Source organism: Papaver somniferum, chromosome 6 (genome assembly GCF_003573695.1).
Source record: "Papaver somniferum cultivar HN1 chromosome 6, ASM357369v1, whole genome shotgun sequence".
Lineage (NCBI taxonomy): Eukaryota > Viridiplantae > Streptophyta > Magnoliopsida > Ranunculales > Papaveraceae > Papaver > Papaver somniferum.
The window spans coordinates 11179598-11196756 of NC_039363.1; the positions used below are offsets into that span (position 1 = coordinate 11179598).

Genomic DNA, 17159 nt, shown 5'->3' on the forward strand with positions numbered 1-17159 from the left:
AATGGAAAGTCTCTTAAAAAATAAAAAAATAATAATTCTCTCTCTTTTTTCTTTATTTTTTTGCATTGTCTTTTTTCCTTCTCTTTTAGCTTTAAGCTTTGATTCCAAGGTCTTTAGTATCCTACTTCAAACATGTAATACAAAGACACAACCAAAGAGACGTAAAAAGAACAAATGGAATAATAAAAAATAATAAAAACCTAAAAATTCTACCTAAGCACAAATCCGCGTCGGCGACGCCAAAATTTGATGGAATTTTCAAAATTGTTGTAGTGATAGTGGTAAAAAGATTCTTTTCAGACTTGTGAAGGAAATGGAATTTTAGGTTTAATAAAATTATATATACAAAAATATTAACAATGGGCGAGAGGTACTGGGACTAAGGATTTGGCCGAATTCACTACACAGGGTCCATTCATATATTCTTTGACAATTTAAAACTCAATAAAATTAACATGGACTCTGATTTTGCCAAGATAGATTCTCAAAACATCGATTGTAAGTCCTAAGCATGATGTATCAAAACACCTAAGCTAAGCATACATCATCAAATTAAATAACAACCAATTAATTCAAATCATATTTCAATTTTAAATTAATGCAAAAGTCATAAAAAAGAATAAAATAAATTTACCCGTGTATGAAATTCACCCTCCTCCGTCGTCCCAGTGTTGGGTTTAGCTCATCATGATAAAAACACGCTCAAAATATTTATTTATTGCTCAAATGGTGTTTACAATGAAGAGAAGAAGAGAAAATGGTGTAAACAGCTAATGTGCGACCCACAGGAAGCGTCACAAAAGAACGATAAAAGAGAAGTGCTATTGTCGTTGTGGTTCTAAGACCCACACCTATGACCCACGCTTACCTGTGGTTGTCACTGTTGAAGAACGACGGTTCCTGGACGTCCGTTCTTCATGTTCTTCGCGTTCTTCAGCAGCATCAGCAGGAACCGAGATTCTGCAACTCGTGATTTCTGCTTCCTGAGCTCTCCTCTCAACCCCAAACTCTCGACCCCCTTCTCTGACTCTCGAGAATCCTTTTTTATACCTAACAGCCTCATAAAATCTTGCTCAATCACTCCAAATATTCTCCCATTACTCAGCAGTAAACGATATATTTTTCTTCCCTTTTTTTTATCTCGATCACGTATCTGCAGCTGTCAATTACGTGAAAACTATCCCTGTTTATCTTTGTCACGCTCCAACAAGTTGTTCAAGTCATTACACATCATCAGAACACGTACAAGTTCTTCCAGAACCCGTGGATATCTTCTCCATGTACATGTTTTCCCTGTTTGCAACTCGTGGATTGCCTAGCCGATTCTAGCTAATTCTGATCGAACCAAAAGCCCACAACGTGTTTGCTAGGCCATATCACAACTTCCTACCAAAAATCAGCCATTGAATCTCCCTAGAACACGTTCAAAACTTCGATCAAAAATCTGCCAGTGAAGAAGGAAATTTTCCCGCCAAAAATGAAATTTGAATTTTAGAAGAAGGAAACCCCTTATCAAGTGGTCGCCCCTTTCCGTTGTTGGAGTCCGAATAACACATTCCCATGGGGTGCCTTTAGTAATTTTTCTGGGGTTTTTCCAACTTTTTTCTGGGGTGCCTTTAGTACTTTATCCTGGGGGGTAAAACACCACTTTTCGAGCCAATTTCTCCGCAAGAGCTTATTTCTCTATAAATACCTACAAAGACATAAAATAACAAAATAAATACAAAATCGAGCACTAACAATACGTACAATTGAGACATATTAGACACATAAATGTGTCTATCAGTATCAACAAACTGGAAATGGAATAAGGAAAACAGATTGAAAAGGCGGGGGTCTAACAACCACACCCAATATTTCAATTAGCAATCGGTATGGACTAACTCCAATATACTTTCTAGAGAATCAACTAGACAGTCAGACTCAATCTAGAGAAAAGTATATCAAGGAGTTAATATCTCTCTCACTTGATTTGATCTTTACTCAAGCAAATAGAAATCTGCGAGTCTTTATCAAATACAAGGATAATAACTTGGATGGTACCAAAGAGCAATATCCAAGTGTCAATCAATTTAAATCAACAACCAAAGGTTGGATATGTTAATTGATTGATCTTAACGCACAACCTGTGATATTTCAATTATATAACAAAATATAATGTGGAATAGAAATAACACAGACACCAGAAATTTTGTTAACGAGGAAACCGCAAATGTATAAAAACCCCGGTACCTAGTCCAGATTGAACACCACATTGTATTAAGCCGTCACAAACACTATCCTACTACAAACTAAATTCGGTCTAGACTGTAGTTGAACCCTAATCAATATCACACTGATTCAAGGTACAGTCGCTCTCCTTACGTCTCTGATCCCAGCAGGATACTGCGCACTTGATTCCCTTAGCTGATCTCACCCACAACCAAGAGTTGCTACGACCCAAAGTCGAAGACTTTAATAAACAAATCTGTATCACACAGAAAAGTTTATGATAGGTAAATCTGTCTCCCACAGATAAACCTAAGAGTTTTTGTTCCGTCTTTTGATAAATCAATGTGAACAGGAACCAATTGATAATCCAGACTTATATTCCCGAAGCACATCATAGTATTATCAATCACCTCACAATAATCTAAATCGTATGGTAGCGAAAATAGATATTGCGGAATCAAAAACGATGAGACGAAGATGTTTGTGATTTCTTTTTATCTTGCCCTATCGGAGATATAATCTCAAGTCAATTATTCAATTGAACTTGTACGATAGAAAATGGCAAGATCAGATCTCTCAACTACAAGAGAAGTAGTTTTGTCTGGCTTCACAATCCCAATGAAGTTTTTCAGTCATTAACTTACAGGGTCTCGGGAAGAAACCTAAGTTTAAAGGAGAATCGACTCTATCAAAACCAACTAGTATCACACAGGAGGTATGGGGATTAGATTTTCCAGTTGCTAGATGTATCCTTTATATAGTTTTCAAATCAGGGTTTGCAATCTAAGTTACCTTGGTAACAAAGCATTCAATATTCACCGTTAGATGAAAAACCTGATTTCTCTAAGATAATATCTCTCAACCATTAGATCGAAACTTAGCTTGTCATACACAAATGAAATGTGTTTCCTTTAGGTTTGAGTAACCGTACCTAAACATGTACACTTGGTTGGTTCACAAATAGTTAACCGAGGTTAGCCATATGAGTCCTTTCATATCAACCATATTCATCTTCTTCATAACTAGTTCAAATGACTTCAAAAGAACTAGTTGAAGAGTTGTTCAATTGCTTAGGTCTTTATACATATAAACAATTGAAACAAAATCGGTTTGATTCACTTGAATCAATTCATGAACAATATAGCCATGGTTTGCAAAGATTTCATTCCTTGTTGATTTATTGTTTTAAGTTCATGAACCTCCGATTTGATAAATAACCATCTTGGGTACGCGTACGGGTACGTGTACCTTAGCTACCGTATTTGAGTTTGGAAACTCAGCAGAAATTTTCGGTTCGAAAACTTCCGTGAGTACGCATACCTAAGGTGTCTGGTTTTCCGGTTTGTAAACTACAAATTCCAGCAGAAATTTTCGGTTAGAAAACTTCCACTAGTACGCGTACCCAACCTGTCTCCTTTACCAATGTCGCATGCACAAGGCACACAATTGGTTTCCGGAACATGGATTTATACACTAATGTGCGAACAGACTATATATGCTTATATCCATAGTTGGTTACATAATCTCAACTCTATATTTCAATCATTGAAATATTCTTCTATAATGTTATAACAGTCGTTATTCACAACTATCGTCATCAAAGCTATCTTCAAGATTGAAAAGTCATCATGACTTTCTTCACGGATAAAGATGAAAAGTGGTTAAAGCGAAAGCTTACCAACACGTATTTCGAGAAAAATATAGGCGAGTAAACTCGGCTCGAAATAGCAAATGTGTATGTATGAAAACTATCATACTTATACGACTTTGTCTCAAGAGTAGGAGATGGAGAGATAGACTTTTGAGTGATTGATAAGTTCAAGTCTCCACATACCTTTTAGTCGGATGAAGTTCCACCTATTCCTTGAGTAGTTCTTCGTCTTCGTAAGATGATCGCCATGGAGTCTGGAGCTCAACTACAATAATTTGTCATAAACCGAGACTTAGCTATAAGTAGTCTAGAAATCAAGACATGTAGTTTTGACAACTAAATTTGGCAAACATGTTTGAGATAGAAACACATGCGAGTTCGACCGAGCAGTGCTCTAACACAGATAATCTTCCCGCAAAACCAAGTTAACCAACCTTCTCTGAATATGATGGAAAAAATTGGTTTAAATAAACAAGAAAACAATGTCATCATGTAAATATTGGACAGGTCCATTGTCGTGCAACGTAACAGAACCCCATTTCAAACGATACTAATCCCCACCTACCGCATATTGTTTCTGATAACGCATCGATACTCCTCAGAAACTGGCAGAAAGTGAACCACCGACATATCAGGTGGTCTTAGGTTTAGTAGATACAGATCCCACTCTCAAACTATGGTTGAAATTGAAAACAAATCACCCAACCGTGCAACATTTGAGAACCTGCTTATTATGATTAGAACTTTGACGGCACAAGGTAACGTTATATTTCGTTCTTTCCTAAGGGTTCTAAAAATTCAAGTTTTGTTGAAAGTTGTGGTTAAAGTTTATTGCATTGATATAGTTTTAGTGAATATTGTAATTTGCAAGTCTTGAACCTAAATTTTTTTTTCCAATGACACTGTAACAATCAATCATTGTGACCCGTGGGAGTTGGAAATACCATTATCACGTGAAAGCATTTAGGTTCACAAACGCAGCCATACTGGGTAGAGGGCGAAGCACCGAATATAATCCAAAAAGTTACTTTACCCTAAAACGAGACATCTACCTCTTGCCTAGGATAATAACACGTGTAAAGGTACAACGAGATCAACATGCGAGTTTGAAGTGGGTCGATATGCAATTTATTGAAAGTCATAACGTTCAAATTTACGAGAGACTCAATTAATCAACTAGGTGGAAAAAATAGATTTGCTTGTAGACATAATGATAATAATATCTTCAACGAAGATAGCTTCCTATGCTTCACCGGTTTCATCTCCTAGCATTGGTGTATCCTTAATGGGCAAAGACAACAATCATTGTTCGTTCAACATTTACCTCCAAATCTCAACAAGCGATATGAGCTTTAATTATTAATTTGTACAACTCGTTATATAAAAGAAAATAGAATAATGAAAGTGTTTGAGATTTTTGAGGGTTGGGAAAGAGAAAGAACTTTAATTTTACATGTCCTTGAGAGTTTGAATCCATCAATACTTAGTGAACCACTCTCGTGGATGTATGTTTTATCACCCAACCACGTAAAATTATTTATGTCTCTTATTTTGGTTGATTAGACTTCGTAGTTCATAATATTTGGTTGACTATCACTCGAATTATCACCAAGATACTTTTGGCTGTGGCAGTGGGCTTTCCTGCCCTTACAATTACTTTTGCATTTCCAATCTCAGCAAAAACCTACAAACGCCCATATAATTTCTAAGCAAAAACATTAATTCTCTAGACAGCTTTATTATAGCTTCAAACCGTGACAACAAAACATAGGAAAACATTAATTCTCTGGCAAAAACATTACCTTTTTTTTCCAGTTTTCTACTTGGATTTCTTTCCATCTTTGTAAGGCAGTCTTCGTGACTCGGATTGTTTTTGTTTTTTTCTTTCCTGAATTGGGCTAGGTTTTTTTCTTCTTAATATAACCATTTTCCTTCGAAAAAAAAAACCGTGACAACAAAATACTCCCCGCCATTTTTCCTAACTCGAACAATACCATTTGAATTTCATTTGGGGATCAAATTGATTTCTACTACTCTATTTTTTTGGGTCTCAACATCTCGACATAATTTGTTGGGCACGATGCAACACAAACACGTGCGTGTTGTAAATATCTACATATTAAGTTTTGTCCGATGATTTGAACTTCCGATCTCGGATACACGTAAGGGTCCGGCCGACTCAGTCATGCCTTGGAAAACCGATTCCTTTTTTCATAAATCCTATTATTAGGGCTTTAAAAGGCTTAGTTTTTTCGGCTGCATAGGGTCATGAAATAATAATAATGAACATCCCATATCCAAATATTTTACATCATAACTAATATGCCCTCCTTTTGATTTGAGATAATAAATTTGATTAACATTGCTAATCATGATTAGTGATTCAATTAAGACTGATAAAGAAGAAGAAGAAAAAGAAGAAGAGAGAGAAAAAATTGGGGAAAAAAATTGGAAATGAGTGATTCAAATAAGACTTATGATGTAGGTGAATCCTGCACTTCAAAACACGATAGCATATTATTACCCATCAACAACGATCAATTCTTTGTTGATTATTCAAAAAATCATGAATTTTTTCTCAAACTCAACATAACCATTATGAACCTTACTATGATTTTGAAGGACCAACCCTATAAGAAGAAGAAATAGAAGAAAAAAATGCTCAAGAAAACCAGGTATTCCTCTATTCTAACTCCACTTTCAGTTTTGAAGGTTAGAGTTGCAAGAAGTTTCGATTTTTTTCCTTCTGAAAACCCCAAGTTTCTACCCGCCGGGTCCAATCACGATTGGGAAACTAAGAACTCCTGGTCGTTATTATGTTTAACGGCTCGTTCTTGATGAACTCTCAGCCGTTACCAAAGACTTACGGATGGAATGATAAGAGTTCCTAACCGTAATTATAAATTTAAGGACATGTTTTTCCTACGTGCATGGGAAGTATTAAATGCTATTTAATATTATTGGCGGATGACTATGAGACTTCCGATAAGGATAACTATGAGTAAATGTGGTGTAAAAGTTGTGATGATTTGATAGGAATATTTTTTGAATGGTGGTGGTTATAAGAGAACCTATGTATTTTGAATCACTCATTATAAATAAACAATCTAAGTTGCTATTATTATACTTTTAGAAAACCAAAGATATTGGTTATCTAGAGGTACTTACGGCTAGGTTTTACGTCAACATGACCTAGCCGTAACTACTCAATGTTGTGAAAATCAGCTTTTTGCAGACATACGACTGACAAACCTAGTCGTAACCAAATTCACGGATTGAAAAGCTACCCGTAATTATGAGTTCTGGTAGATTTACGGCTTGGAAAGCTACCCGTAAATCTGAGTTATAGCAGATTTACGGCTAGAACCTAGCCGAAATCAGATACCCTTAATTCTGAGTTCTGTGAGATTTACGGCTATTAATGCTAGCCGTAATTTTGAGTTCTGTAAAATTTACGGATAGTATTGTTTGCCGTAAGTAATGTTATGGCTGTTATCTCATCCGATTAAACTATACGACAAAGTTATTCAGAGGGCTAACCTAGCCGTAACTCACCCCGGACTATCATTATCAGATTTTCACTCTGTTATGCTTAAACAAGAATATTATGATAAATCAAACACTAGTATCCTTTCATTTAAGTAAATTAATATCCCATTACTTAAAACATACGAAATCCACCCAAATTCATAACCCTAAAACATACTAAAACCAAGTTTTGCATAATGAAAAGCTGAAATGACTTAAACAAGTACATAAACCACTCATCCATTAAGACCAAAGTTCTTGGGAACATCCTCAGAAGATGATGAAGACTATGGGGAATCTGGGAACCACTCATCCTATCATCCTCGTTGTTAGCATAAAGATTATCCTTCGTTGGATTATGTAAATCCTGAAGCATGAGAAACATTGTTTTTTGTTAATCGCAATCCAAATAGAAAACCTCCTCAATGTTACGGGTCAGGCCCCTGACCATCCACTTAGCTCGCTCGACCTATTTTCATATCAAGTTCACATCCTTCAATCAATATTTCTACATAATTTGAAAAACTTATACACAATGAAGAAGTTAGCGTACGTACCATCATCTTAGCAATATCAGTGATTCTTTCTTATTTTCACTTTCTTGGTTCCTAGAAACATATAAGAAGAAGGAAACAATTCACCCTACACTGATAGATTTACGGTTAGAAAAAAAAACACACGACCCATCCGTAAAACAGTAAATCGGCTGGGAAATAAACTGTAAGCAAAAGTTCGACTAGGAAACACAACAAACGGTTGGGAAATTACAGCTACGACATGGAAATTTCCAGCCGAAAAATTCATCACCCAAATATTTTTTTGCAGACACAACAATACTTACGGTTGGAAATCCCATCCGTGAAAACCAACTCATGGCCGGGATCTCGAATTTTTCCAAACGTGCGAGTACTTTACGGATGAGGGTTCTTAATGTCTAACCGTAAGCACTACATTATGGCTAGGACGTTAGGAAATCCTAGTCGTGAACGTCTTAGGAAACCTTTTTTGAAAACCCTAAAATCATTAATCGAACATATTTTCCCAATCTAAAATAATTGGTGGGTTTTTCGATTCTTATCTAGTATGAACCATTTGTGGGGATTCACTGGTGTTTGAACAGATTGGTTCGCCATATCTCTATTAAATGGAACTTCAATAACTTGTCCTATTTCAGAATCAGGGTTCAATCTGCTGGATCTTATCACTCTTGATCTTGTGCCATCTTGAGAATCAACTTCAGTAAGATCGAATCAACTTGAGCTGTTTGAAGAATCAATTAAAAAAAGAGAGAGATAGGTTTAGGTTTTGGAGAGTGTTTTTGAGAAGAACAAAAGCGAAAAGAAAGAGTAATTGGATTTTGATTTTTTTGACTTAGGTTATGTTTTGATTTTAATTAATTTTATTAGGAAAAGGTGAATCCAACTTTTGAGTCACATGAGGTCCCATATCCATATTTTGGCATTCCAAATCATATTCCAAAATCCTATTGGGTTGAAGCCCTAGTAATAATCATCAGGAGTTAGCCCAATCCATCAGGGGTTAGCCCAATCGGTCAAGAACCTGACTCTCAAGTATGAGATCAGCGGATTGAGTCTCCACTCACGAGTTTGGATTTTTCAAGAAATACTCCTCGTAAGTAAATCAAGTTTTTTTTTTTGTTTTTTTTATTCAAGTTTATGTATCAAGAAGCCCAGGGTTATTTTTCATTTCACTTGGCGAGCTTTAGCAGACATGTGTCGTACCAGTTTCGATCTTTCTTTCTTACACTCGTCCTCCGTCAAACCCCCAGAAGAAATGTTTCCTCGAAGGCATTTTGTGACGCCATGCATCATTGAGACTTGTAATCGGAGATTGAAAGATGCTTAGGTTGAGAAGCAGCAGCAACGGCTTCCCAAAGCAATTCATCACATCATCAATATATACTAATTTCAACCAATCTACTTCAATTCTCAGGTGTTGCATCAACAGCAACAACATCTGTAAACCCTAAAACCCTAAATGATTCACCCCTAAGCAGCTCAATTGGTTTCACAACACGAAAGAGTGGATTCAGAGACACCCAAATCAGGTGCCTTATTTCTTCTTCTTCTTCTTCTTCTTCTTCTTCTTCTTCTTCTTCTTCTTCTTCTTCTTCTTCTTCTTCTTCTTCTTCTTCTTCTTCTTCTTCTTCTTCTTCTTCTTCTTCTTCTTCTTCTTCTTCTTCTTCTTCTTCTTCTTCTTCTTCTTCTTCTTCTTCTTCTTCTTCTTCTTCTTCTTCTTCTTCTTCTTCTTCTTCTTCTTCTTCTTCTTCTTCTTCTTCTTCTTCTTCTTCTTCTTCTTCTTCTTCTTCTTCTTCTTCTACATTATTCTCTTCTTCTCATGTAGAAAAAACACTAAAACCTAAAATTAAGGGTTTCCAAGATCTGGGGTTGTCAGTTCCAGCTATTAAGAGACCAAATTGGTTGATTCAGCCCAATATATTGTTCTTAACTAAGAAATGCGGCGTGTCTGATGACAAAAATCAGAAATTTCTTTTAATTAATGCAAGGAATTTTTTATTTCATTGTTCGTTAATCTGAATATTATTTAAGTTATTTGGGTCAGAATTGACAGCTAAAGAGCGCTTTTAGGTAACTCTTTTGGATCTTATTCAAGATCAGAAATGGACATGAAAAATGTAAGATTAGAGCCATCCATGAATTCAACTATTACTTGCATTCTGTTATGATTCGATGCCATTATCACATTGTTATGACTGTTAATCTGATCACCGTATATGCAAAATTATGGTGTTCTTTTCATTGTAATTCGAGTTGTTTTTCACCGAATACACTCTATTTGGGATTGCATTTTGGTAAGGATATTTGGAGATGGTTGTGTAATGTGTTCCACTTTCAAATTCCTGGCAGATTTTCTGACTTCTTCTCTGCGGCTAAGAACAAGAGTCCAGCTGTTAAGAAAATTTGGGTTGTTGCTGCCTTTTGTACAATGGTGGAATTGGGGGTCTGGTATTGCCAGGAGGAAGCTGAAAATTAGAATTTGTCTTTTAACCAAAGATCGTGGGTTGAGATTGAAAGGTGATAGGTGGTCTGAGCTTTATGATGGTCAAATTCTGCAATTCTTTGGGATAATGAGCAGGAGAATGAAACTTGTGAGAGCAATTCAGTGTGCTTGGGATCATCCAGTTGAGGGGCTTTATTATTATTTGCTACGATGGTGCAGCAAAAGAGAATCCAGGCACATCAGGTTTTGGTTTATTGCCAGAAATCAATTTGTTTTAAATTCCCAACTAATCCATTGAGACTACGAAGTGACCACATTAATTACTCTGCATCAGTGTTAACTTATACCCTGAAACTAGGTAAACATTTCAGAAAGAAGAGACATCCTGTTTCTCGAATGCCTGATTTTATTCCTTGCTCCTTGGTGATTAGTTATTACAAACAAACAGTAGTAAACATTAACAAAGGTTTCAGGCTGCCATCAATAGTAGTTTGTCCTCCCGATTTCAAGGAACTCCACAGTCACTTCACAGCTTGAAGTGGTTTAAGGCCGAAACTCTGCTAAGTCCTTTAGAGTAGTAATGTTCTGTGTAAGCTTTAACTGTGGTATGCTTGTATATAGAAGAGTTTTCATCAGACAGCTCCGCTATAGGACCATATAACCTTGCGGTACTTCCTCTGAAAAAACATGCCACTGATACCCTTGGTCCAACACGATTAGCAAGTACTCGATGGACGGCACTTTTAAGCTTGCCATTACTGATAAGCTGATCAAAAGAAAACGAAGAGAGAAAGTAAACCAATACTGTAACCTTGATTAGTATCTAGTACTTGCTCAAATGTTATTGATTCTTGCATGAGTAACAACATATGGATTGAAGGAGACAAATTACCTGAAGAAAATCGCCGATATTTACTATTAGAGCACCGGGGATAGGCTTGACAGCAACCCAGCAGTTCTGATTAAGAATTTGTAGTCCACCAAAACAGTCTTGGAGAAGAATAGTGAAGAAACTTGGGTCTGAATGCTGAGTTGTACCTAGGGTCAGTTCAGGCTCTGGGCATGCTGGATAATAATGACAATTAAGTGTTAACCATTGAGCAAAGTCCATGCCTTTGAGGTGGTCTTTGTTTAGCCCCAGAGCGTCTGAAAATAACTCAGACAGAGTATCTCCTACATTCATAATATGCTTCCAGTAATCGACTACTATATCCCTGTATGAAGATGAGAAATATAAATGTTATTGAGGCTGACTTAAGTAGATGATTAGTGTTTTATGTACTGTCAATAATATAGTGGTGAAGATTACCTGCAGGTGTCTGGCAGTTCCTCTGGATTCATAGGATCATGAGTTAAAAAAAGACAGCGAAGGGTATCCCTCCAATTAGCAGATCTGGATCTGTAAAGATCAAAATTGCTGTCAAACTGCACTTTTCGACTGGTGTCTTTGGTGTACAACTGCTTTTTGAGCTCTACATCTTGCTCATGAAATCGTCTTACGCCTTGGATCATCTCATTCATTACAGTTGAAGGGATTCCATGATTCACCAATTGAAAGAAACCCCAAGTCTCTGATGCTTGTCTAACCTCATCAATTATCTCCTTGCGTCGTTGATCTATTGAAATTCCTTGGAGATCTATCAGAGGAATATCAATTTTATCATCCTCATATTTGTATGCCAAGTCCTCTGTGAACTCCTCAGGTGTTCGAACAAATATTCTTGGGATCTTTTGAATTCCAGCATCAACCAGCCCTTTGACACCAGCTTTCGTTTCGTCAAAGGCCTTCAACTCTTTATTCCGATCATAGACGGGAACTTCTCCGCCGGCTCCAGCAGCAATCTGCTCCATTCTGTTGAATTTGTACTTGTGGGTCAGAGTTTCTACAGTTATCTGGCTGAACTGGTTGCAAGATCTGATTCCACCAAATTGATCCAACTTTCTTTTTGAGGCAAATATCCTTCACTGAAACTGCTGTCATCTACTACTGATTTTATTCTTTATTTTACACTACAGAACAATCAAAATCTGACTAGTCCATCTACATTGACAGTGCCAGTCTATTTCGATGGCTGCTGTTTGCAAGTTATCATTTACTGGTCTTTCTAGTAATTGGTCCGCCTTTATATGCCAAAATGCTGCTTGTCCGAGGGCTCGACCCTCTGACCTCGGACATAAGAAAGGATCGGACCGACCCAAGCCATGGAAAACCGATTCCTTTTTCATATCATAAGGGAAGAAGAGAGCTTCAGCAGCAAAGTGCCGTATCATTTCATGCTTCACCGGTTTGGGTTTCTCTTTCTTAAACTCGTCCTTCAAACCCCCAGAAGAAATTTCCTAAGAAGCAATTTGTGATGCATCATTCAGACTAAGAATCAGAGATTAAAAGACGCTTAGGTTGCAAAGCTATTTACTCCAATTCTCATCAACAACAACATCTATGAACCCTAAAACCCAAAAGGAATCACCAATTGGTTTCACAACACAAGGAGCATTCGCTGCAACAAAAGAAACTTCCTCACATCCAACCTATTGAAATCCCAACTTCAGTTCTCAATTTCTTGAGAGAAAGTGGTGGATTCATTCAAAAATACCCAAATCAGGTTCCTTTCTTTCTTCTTCTTCTACCCCTATTAATCTGAGTGCTCCATTATTGAAGTTAGTTAAAGTGTTTTTTTCGGCACAAAAATGGAAACAAGGTTTTGTTTGTATTATGATTATTGGATAAATGAAAAAACTTAAGATTCAGAGACATCGATGAATTCAACTGTTACTTGCATTCTGTTATGGTAGGATCATGCCATACATCACACTCTTATGACTGTTAATCTGATTACTGTAATAGCAAAGTTATGGTGTTCTTTTCATTGTAATTCAAGTTGTTTTTCACGGAGTACACTCTATTGCGACTGCCGTTTTGGTAAGGATATTTGGAGATGGTTGTGTAATGTGTTCCCCTTTCAAATTCCTGGTGGTTTTTCTGACATCATCACTATGACTAAGAATAAGAGTCCAGTTGTTAAGGAAATTTGGATTGCTGCTGCTTTTTGTACAATGCCGGAGTTGTAGTTTCTCATAAGTAGAGTTGTTTTCGAGGAGTCTGGTACTGACAGGAAGAAGCTGAAAATTTGATTTGTCTTTTAACCATTATGGGTTGAGATTGAAAGGTGATAGGTGGTCTGAGCTTTATGATGGTCAAATTCTGCAATTCTTTGGGATAATGGCTGGACTCTGGAGAATGAAAATTCAGTGTACGTAGGATCTTCCAGTTGAATGCTTTATCATTCGATGGTGCAGCAAAAGGGTTTTATGGTTTTTATTGCCAGAAATCACTTTGGTCTTTGTGTTAAAAGCTGTAGCTGAGGGCTTTGGGTTCTGCTACTAACTTCATAGCTGAAATTATGGCTATCACTTTTTCCTTTGGAGTGGGCTTAATAGTCAGGAATTGAAGATGGTTTTGATTTGGTCAGACTCGAGTCTAGCTAGTCATGCTTTTCTGGCAAGTAAATTATCTAGGTATGTCACAGCAAGATGGAGAAGAATCATTTTGAGGCAATTGAATTCAAACATTGCTAGTTGATTTTTCAGCAGATAGATTGACCAAGGAAGGGGCTTAGTTAACAGAGGGAAATCTATTACTTTTGATTCCATTCCTCCTTTTCTTACTTAGAATGCCCTGAGCAAATTTACTATCGTTTTGTGTAGTGTATTCTGAAATAATTGGTCAGGGTCTTTCTAGTTGGTCGATAGGTTTGTAATGTCTTTTGGCTTCTTTTGGCAGTAAATTTTGATGGTTTATCAACAAAAACAAAAATTCAAGGGTAGTTAATCAGTGATCTGATAATATGCCAATAGTCCTGTAATATTAACTTCGTAGTTGATACTTACACTCCTTCAAGTTTTATCTGTTACTTACACTCCTTCAAGTTTTATCGAGCTTATTGATAATTCAGGTATTGGGCAGGGAAGGTCACCATGCACAACTTTATCTGGGGGATCTTCAGCTGTATGTTCTATGGAAAGCTAAACAAGGTTCTGTATGCTCATTCTTGTTCCTCTCTATTACGATCTGTTGGGTTCTCGTTTCAATGTCTTACCATGCTTATTTATATCTCTCTAGTAAATTGCTGGCTTCCATAGAATCCATTGCTTTATTAGAGATTTAAAAATCTTCTTTATGAGATATTTACTGTAAGAAAATTATTTTTGAATTGAGAGATGAATCACAACCGAAATTACATTGACTGGCAGTCTGACACCAGTACATAAAATAAATTAAAAACAAATAATCTGTTAGTGAGCATGTCATGTTTCTAACATGGATCAATCATTACAGCCATGATAATAGAAGACTATAATGCTGAGTCCTTGAGTTAGTGACTGTACAAACATGCTTTATGCCACCTAGGTAGATTAGGAAAGTTCCAATTTCCATCACCAGTTTCGGAGTTGAAACCTTAGTTTTCAGTTTGCTTCTTTCTTCATTGCAACCCTGATTGAGATTGGTTTTTTAGGAAGTTGTCTATTTATCGGTGTCCATTACCCTGCCTTGCAAAGAATATCGATCTGTCTGTCCGTCATCTGGTAAATATTTTTCTAAAAATGATTAGTATTCTTATCTTAAGATGTTGTATGTTTAAAAAGAAGTTGTAGAAGAATCAAACCTGTATTGTAGTATTCCGTGCATAGGGTAGTACTTTATGGTATCCAACACTAGAAATAGGTGGAGATTTTCGACTTGTTTCTCCTCCATATGATCTTAACCTCCCATTGTATCTACTTCTTGTGGCAACTGTTGGTGATCCCTGATTGGGACAACCCAATATATCGGGGAGGCTTGATTCCTGATGATATATATAAACCCCAAATGTTAGAAATTTAGAACAAAAAAAGGTTGAAACGGATGAAATACCAGTCTACTTTTTTGCTGCAATAGAAGTGAACATTAGAAGTTGTGTATGCATTAATTACCAGGAATAATACAGTTGCACAGTGCTTGAGAACCTCCAAATTCATTCGAACGTCAGCCAAACTCCTGTTAGGCAATTTAGAAACAAAAATTAGTTTCTGACGTTCTGTTGAGTTTTCTATCTGTCACTAAAATTAGTGACAATACCTGTGCTTTTGCTCTCCCAATCCAAAATAAGCAGCTAGGGTTGCCATCTGAAATAGAAAGAATCACTTGTTCATTAGATTGCGAATTTGTAATCGTTTAGTGTTCGATCATCTTAAACAAACTAGAATGCCTGTAGAGCACATCAACATAACAGAAAAGAAAAATGATAGAGAAGATACAAAGATCTATAATGTTAAATTCACATTTTTAGTTTATACATATACTAGTCCATTTCGGTTTCGAGTAAAATTGGCTTCAACCATGGCTCAAGGCTACTCTTGTAACCTACAACATGGCTTTATGGGAAAGTTATTCCTGCTTCACCTTTACATTATCCGATGTAATGGAACTGTCGGTAAAAGCATTTTTAATATTGTAAATGATGTTGTATCATTTCGTTTTTTAATGAGTAGGGTCGTTGTTACCTTCATATTTCCAGCTCTCCTGCCAAATCTCTGGGTCAGAATTCCTAAAGAGTCGATCGTTCCTACAGGTACTGGAGGGGGACGTCCAATGGCAACAAAAGCTTCTCTAATGCGTGGACAGTCAAATCTGTGGATGTTATGCCCTGCCCAAACTTTACCATCTAGCAGACCAAAAATCCTGTCAGCGACATCTTCAAACTTGGGAGCGGTTCTAACAGCTGCACGTGTGATTCCATCAACTCGTCCAGATCTGAGGTTAACCACCGATAAGTCTGTGGGTCTTATCAGTGTACAATAACTCTCTAGCTCTTCAAGCTTCTGTGGACAAACAACAATAGCACCAAATTCCAAGACCCAAATCCTCGCTCCTGCTTTTCTCGGTACCGTTGTTTCTAAATCGAAAAACACTATTTCAGCAACATTTTGGGAAGACATCTTTGATTTCAGCATCTGTTGTTTCTTGTTCTCAATACAGTTTATGTTTAATTTTCTATGATTTTCTTGTTTGTTTGTTTGCTCTTGTGACCATGTCAGTTTATACATATGAGGTGACCTCAAAGTAGGGAGAAAGGAAAGACAATTTTTGGGGTTGATTGTCTTGTGAATTAAGTTAAGAGTTAGGATGAAGGTGTCCTTGACTTCATGGGGTTGTACAGTTGAGACAAATTCTCGTCGGTCTAGGAATAATTACAGCAAAAAAGCATTCAATTTGCTTTTGGAATGGAGATTCTGACCTTGTTTTCTTGCTTTTAAGGTTTTGTTATTGTTTCACCGAAAGGTGTTGGTTTTACAAGTGAAGCAAACCGATTCCCTTTTCATTTCATCAAGTAAACAAGTTTAGCAATAATGTCTTCGTGTTTGTCACTAAAGTTGGTTTTGCTTGTCGTCAATGAAAAAGAAAAAGAAAAAACAAAAACAAAAACAAAAAGAAAATGTGGAAGAAGGCCCCAGCGAGGCGACTGTTGGTTCGTCGCCTTAAGTGGAGGCTGGTCACTCGGTATCCCCCGCAGGGGCGAGCTACGAGTTAAACTACAGATCCTGTACGCTTAACCCGATGCTACTTACTCTGGTCAGGCGGTATATAAACCAAAGCGTATGATTATTATACACGATGTGGTACTAAAGTATTATAAGCTGAAAAAAATACCAACAAATTTTAATCCCTGTCTTTCTGTTTAAACTTTTAATTTTCCTCCCGAGCAAAGTGATAAGTGAAATTTTGGAATCCTAAAGTTATATTCAAACT

At 36.8% G+C, this 17159-nt stretch overlaps 2 protein-coding genes and 1 long non-coding RNA gene across 3 annotated transcripts; 1 reads left to right on the forward strand and 2 right to left on the reverse strand.

Annotated features, from left to right (window-relative positions):
- Window positions 1-10666: 10666 nt before the first annotated feature.
- Window positions 10667-12412, reverse strand: LOC113286913 (1-aminocyclopropane-1-carboxylate oxidase homolog 1-like). The gene is made up of 3 exons (XM_026535558.1): window positions 11682-12412; window positions 11265-11586; window positions 10667-11138 (listed from the first exon to the last, which is right to left on the reverse strand). The coding sequence occupies exons 1-3, from the start codon at window positions 12221-12223 to the stop codon at window positions 10899-10901; spliced, it is 1104 nt and encodes a 367-aa protein (XP_026391343.1). The 5' UTR covers window positions 12224-12412; the 3' UTR covers window positions 10667-10898.
- A 153-nt stretch (window positions 12413-12565) lies between these two features.
- LOC113286916 lies at window positions 12566-16638 on the forward strand. Its single transcript, XR_003329573.1, has 2 exons — window positions 12566-14404; window positions 15982-16638. It is a non-coding gene; the product is annotated as an uncharacterized LOC113286916 (long non-coding RNA).
- LOC113286914 (protein NEN4-like) lies at window positions 14565-16394 on the reverse strand. The gene is made up of 5 exons (XM_026535559.1): window positions 15914-16394; window positions 15489-15535; window positions 15344-15407; window positions 15037-15216; window positions 14565-14953 (listed from the first exon to the last, which is right to left on the reverse strand). Exons 1-5 carry the CDS (start codon window positions 16361-16363, stop codon window positions 14912-14914), a joined length of 783 nt encoding a protein of 260 aa, XP_026391344.1. The 5' UTR covers window positions 16364-16394; the 3' UTR covers window positions 14565-14911.
- Window positions 16639-17159: the final 521 nt, after the last annotated feature.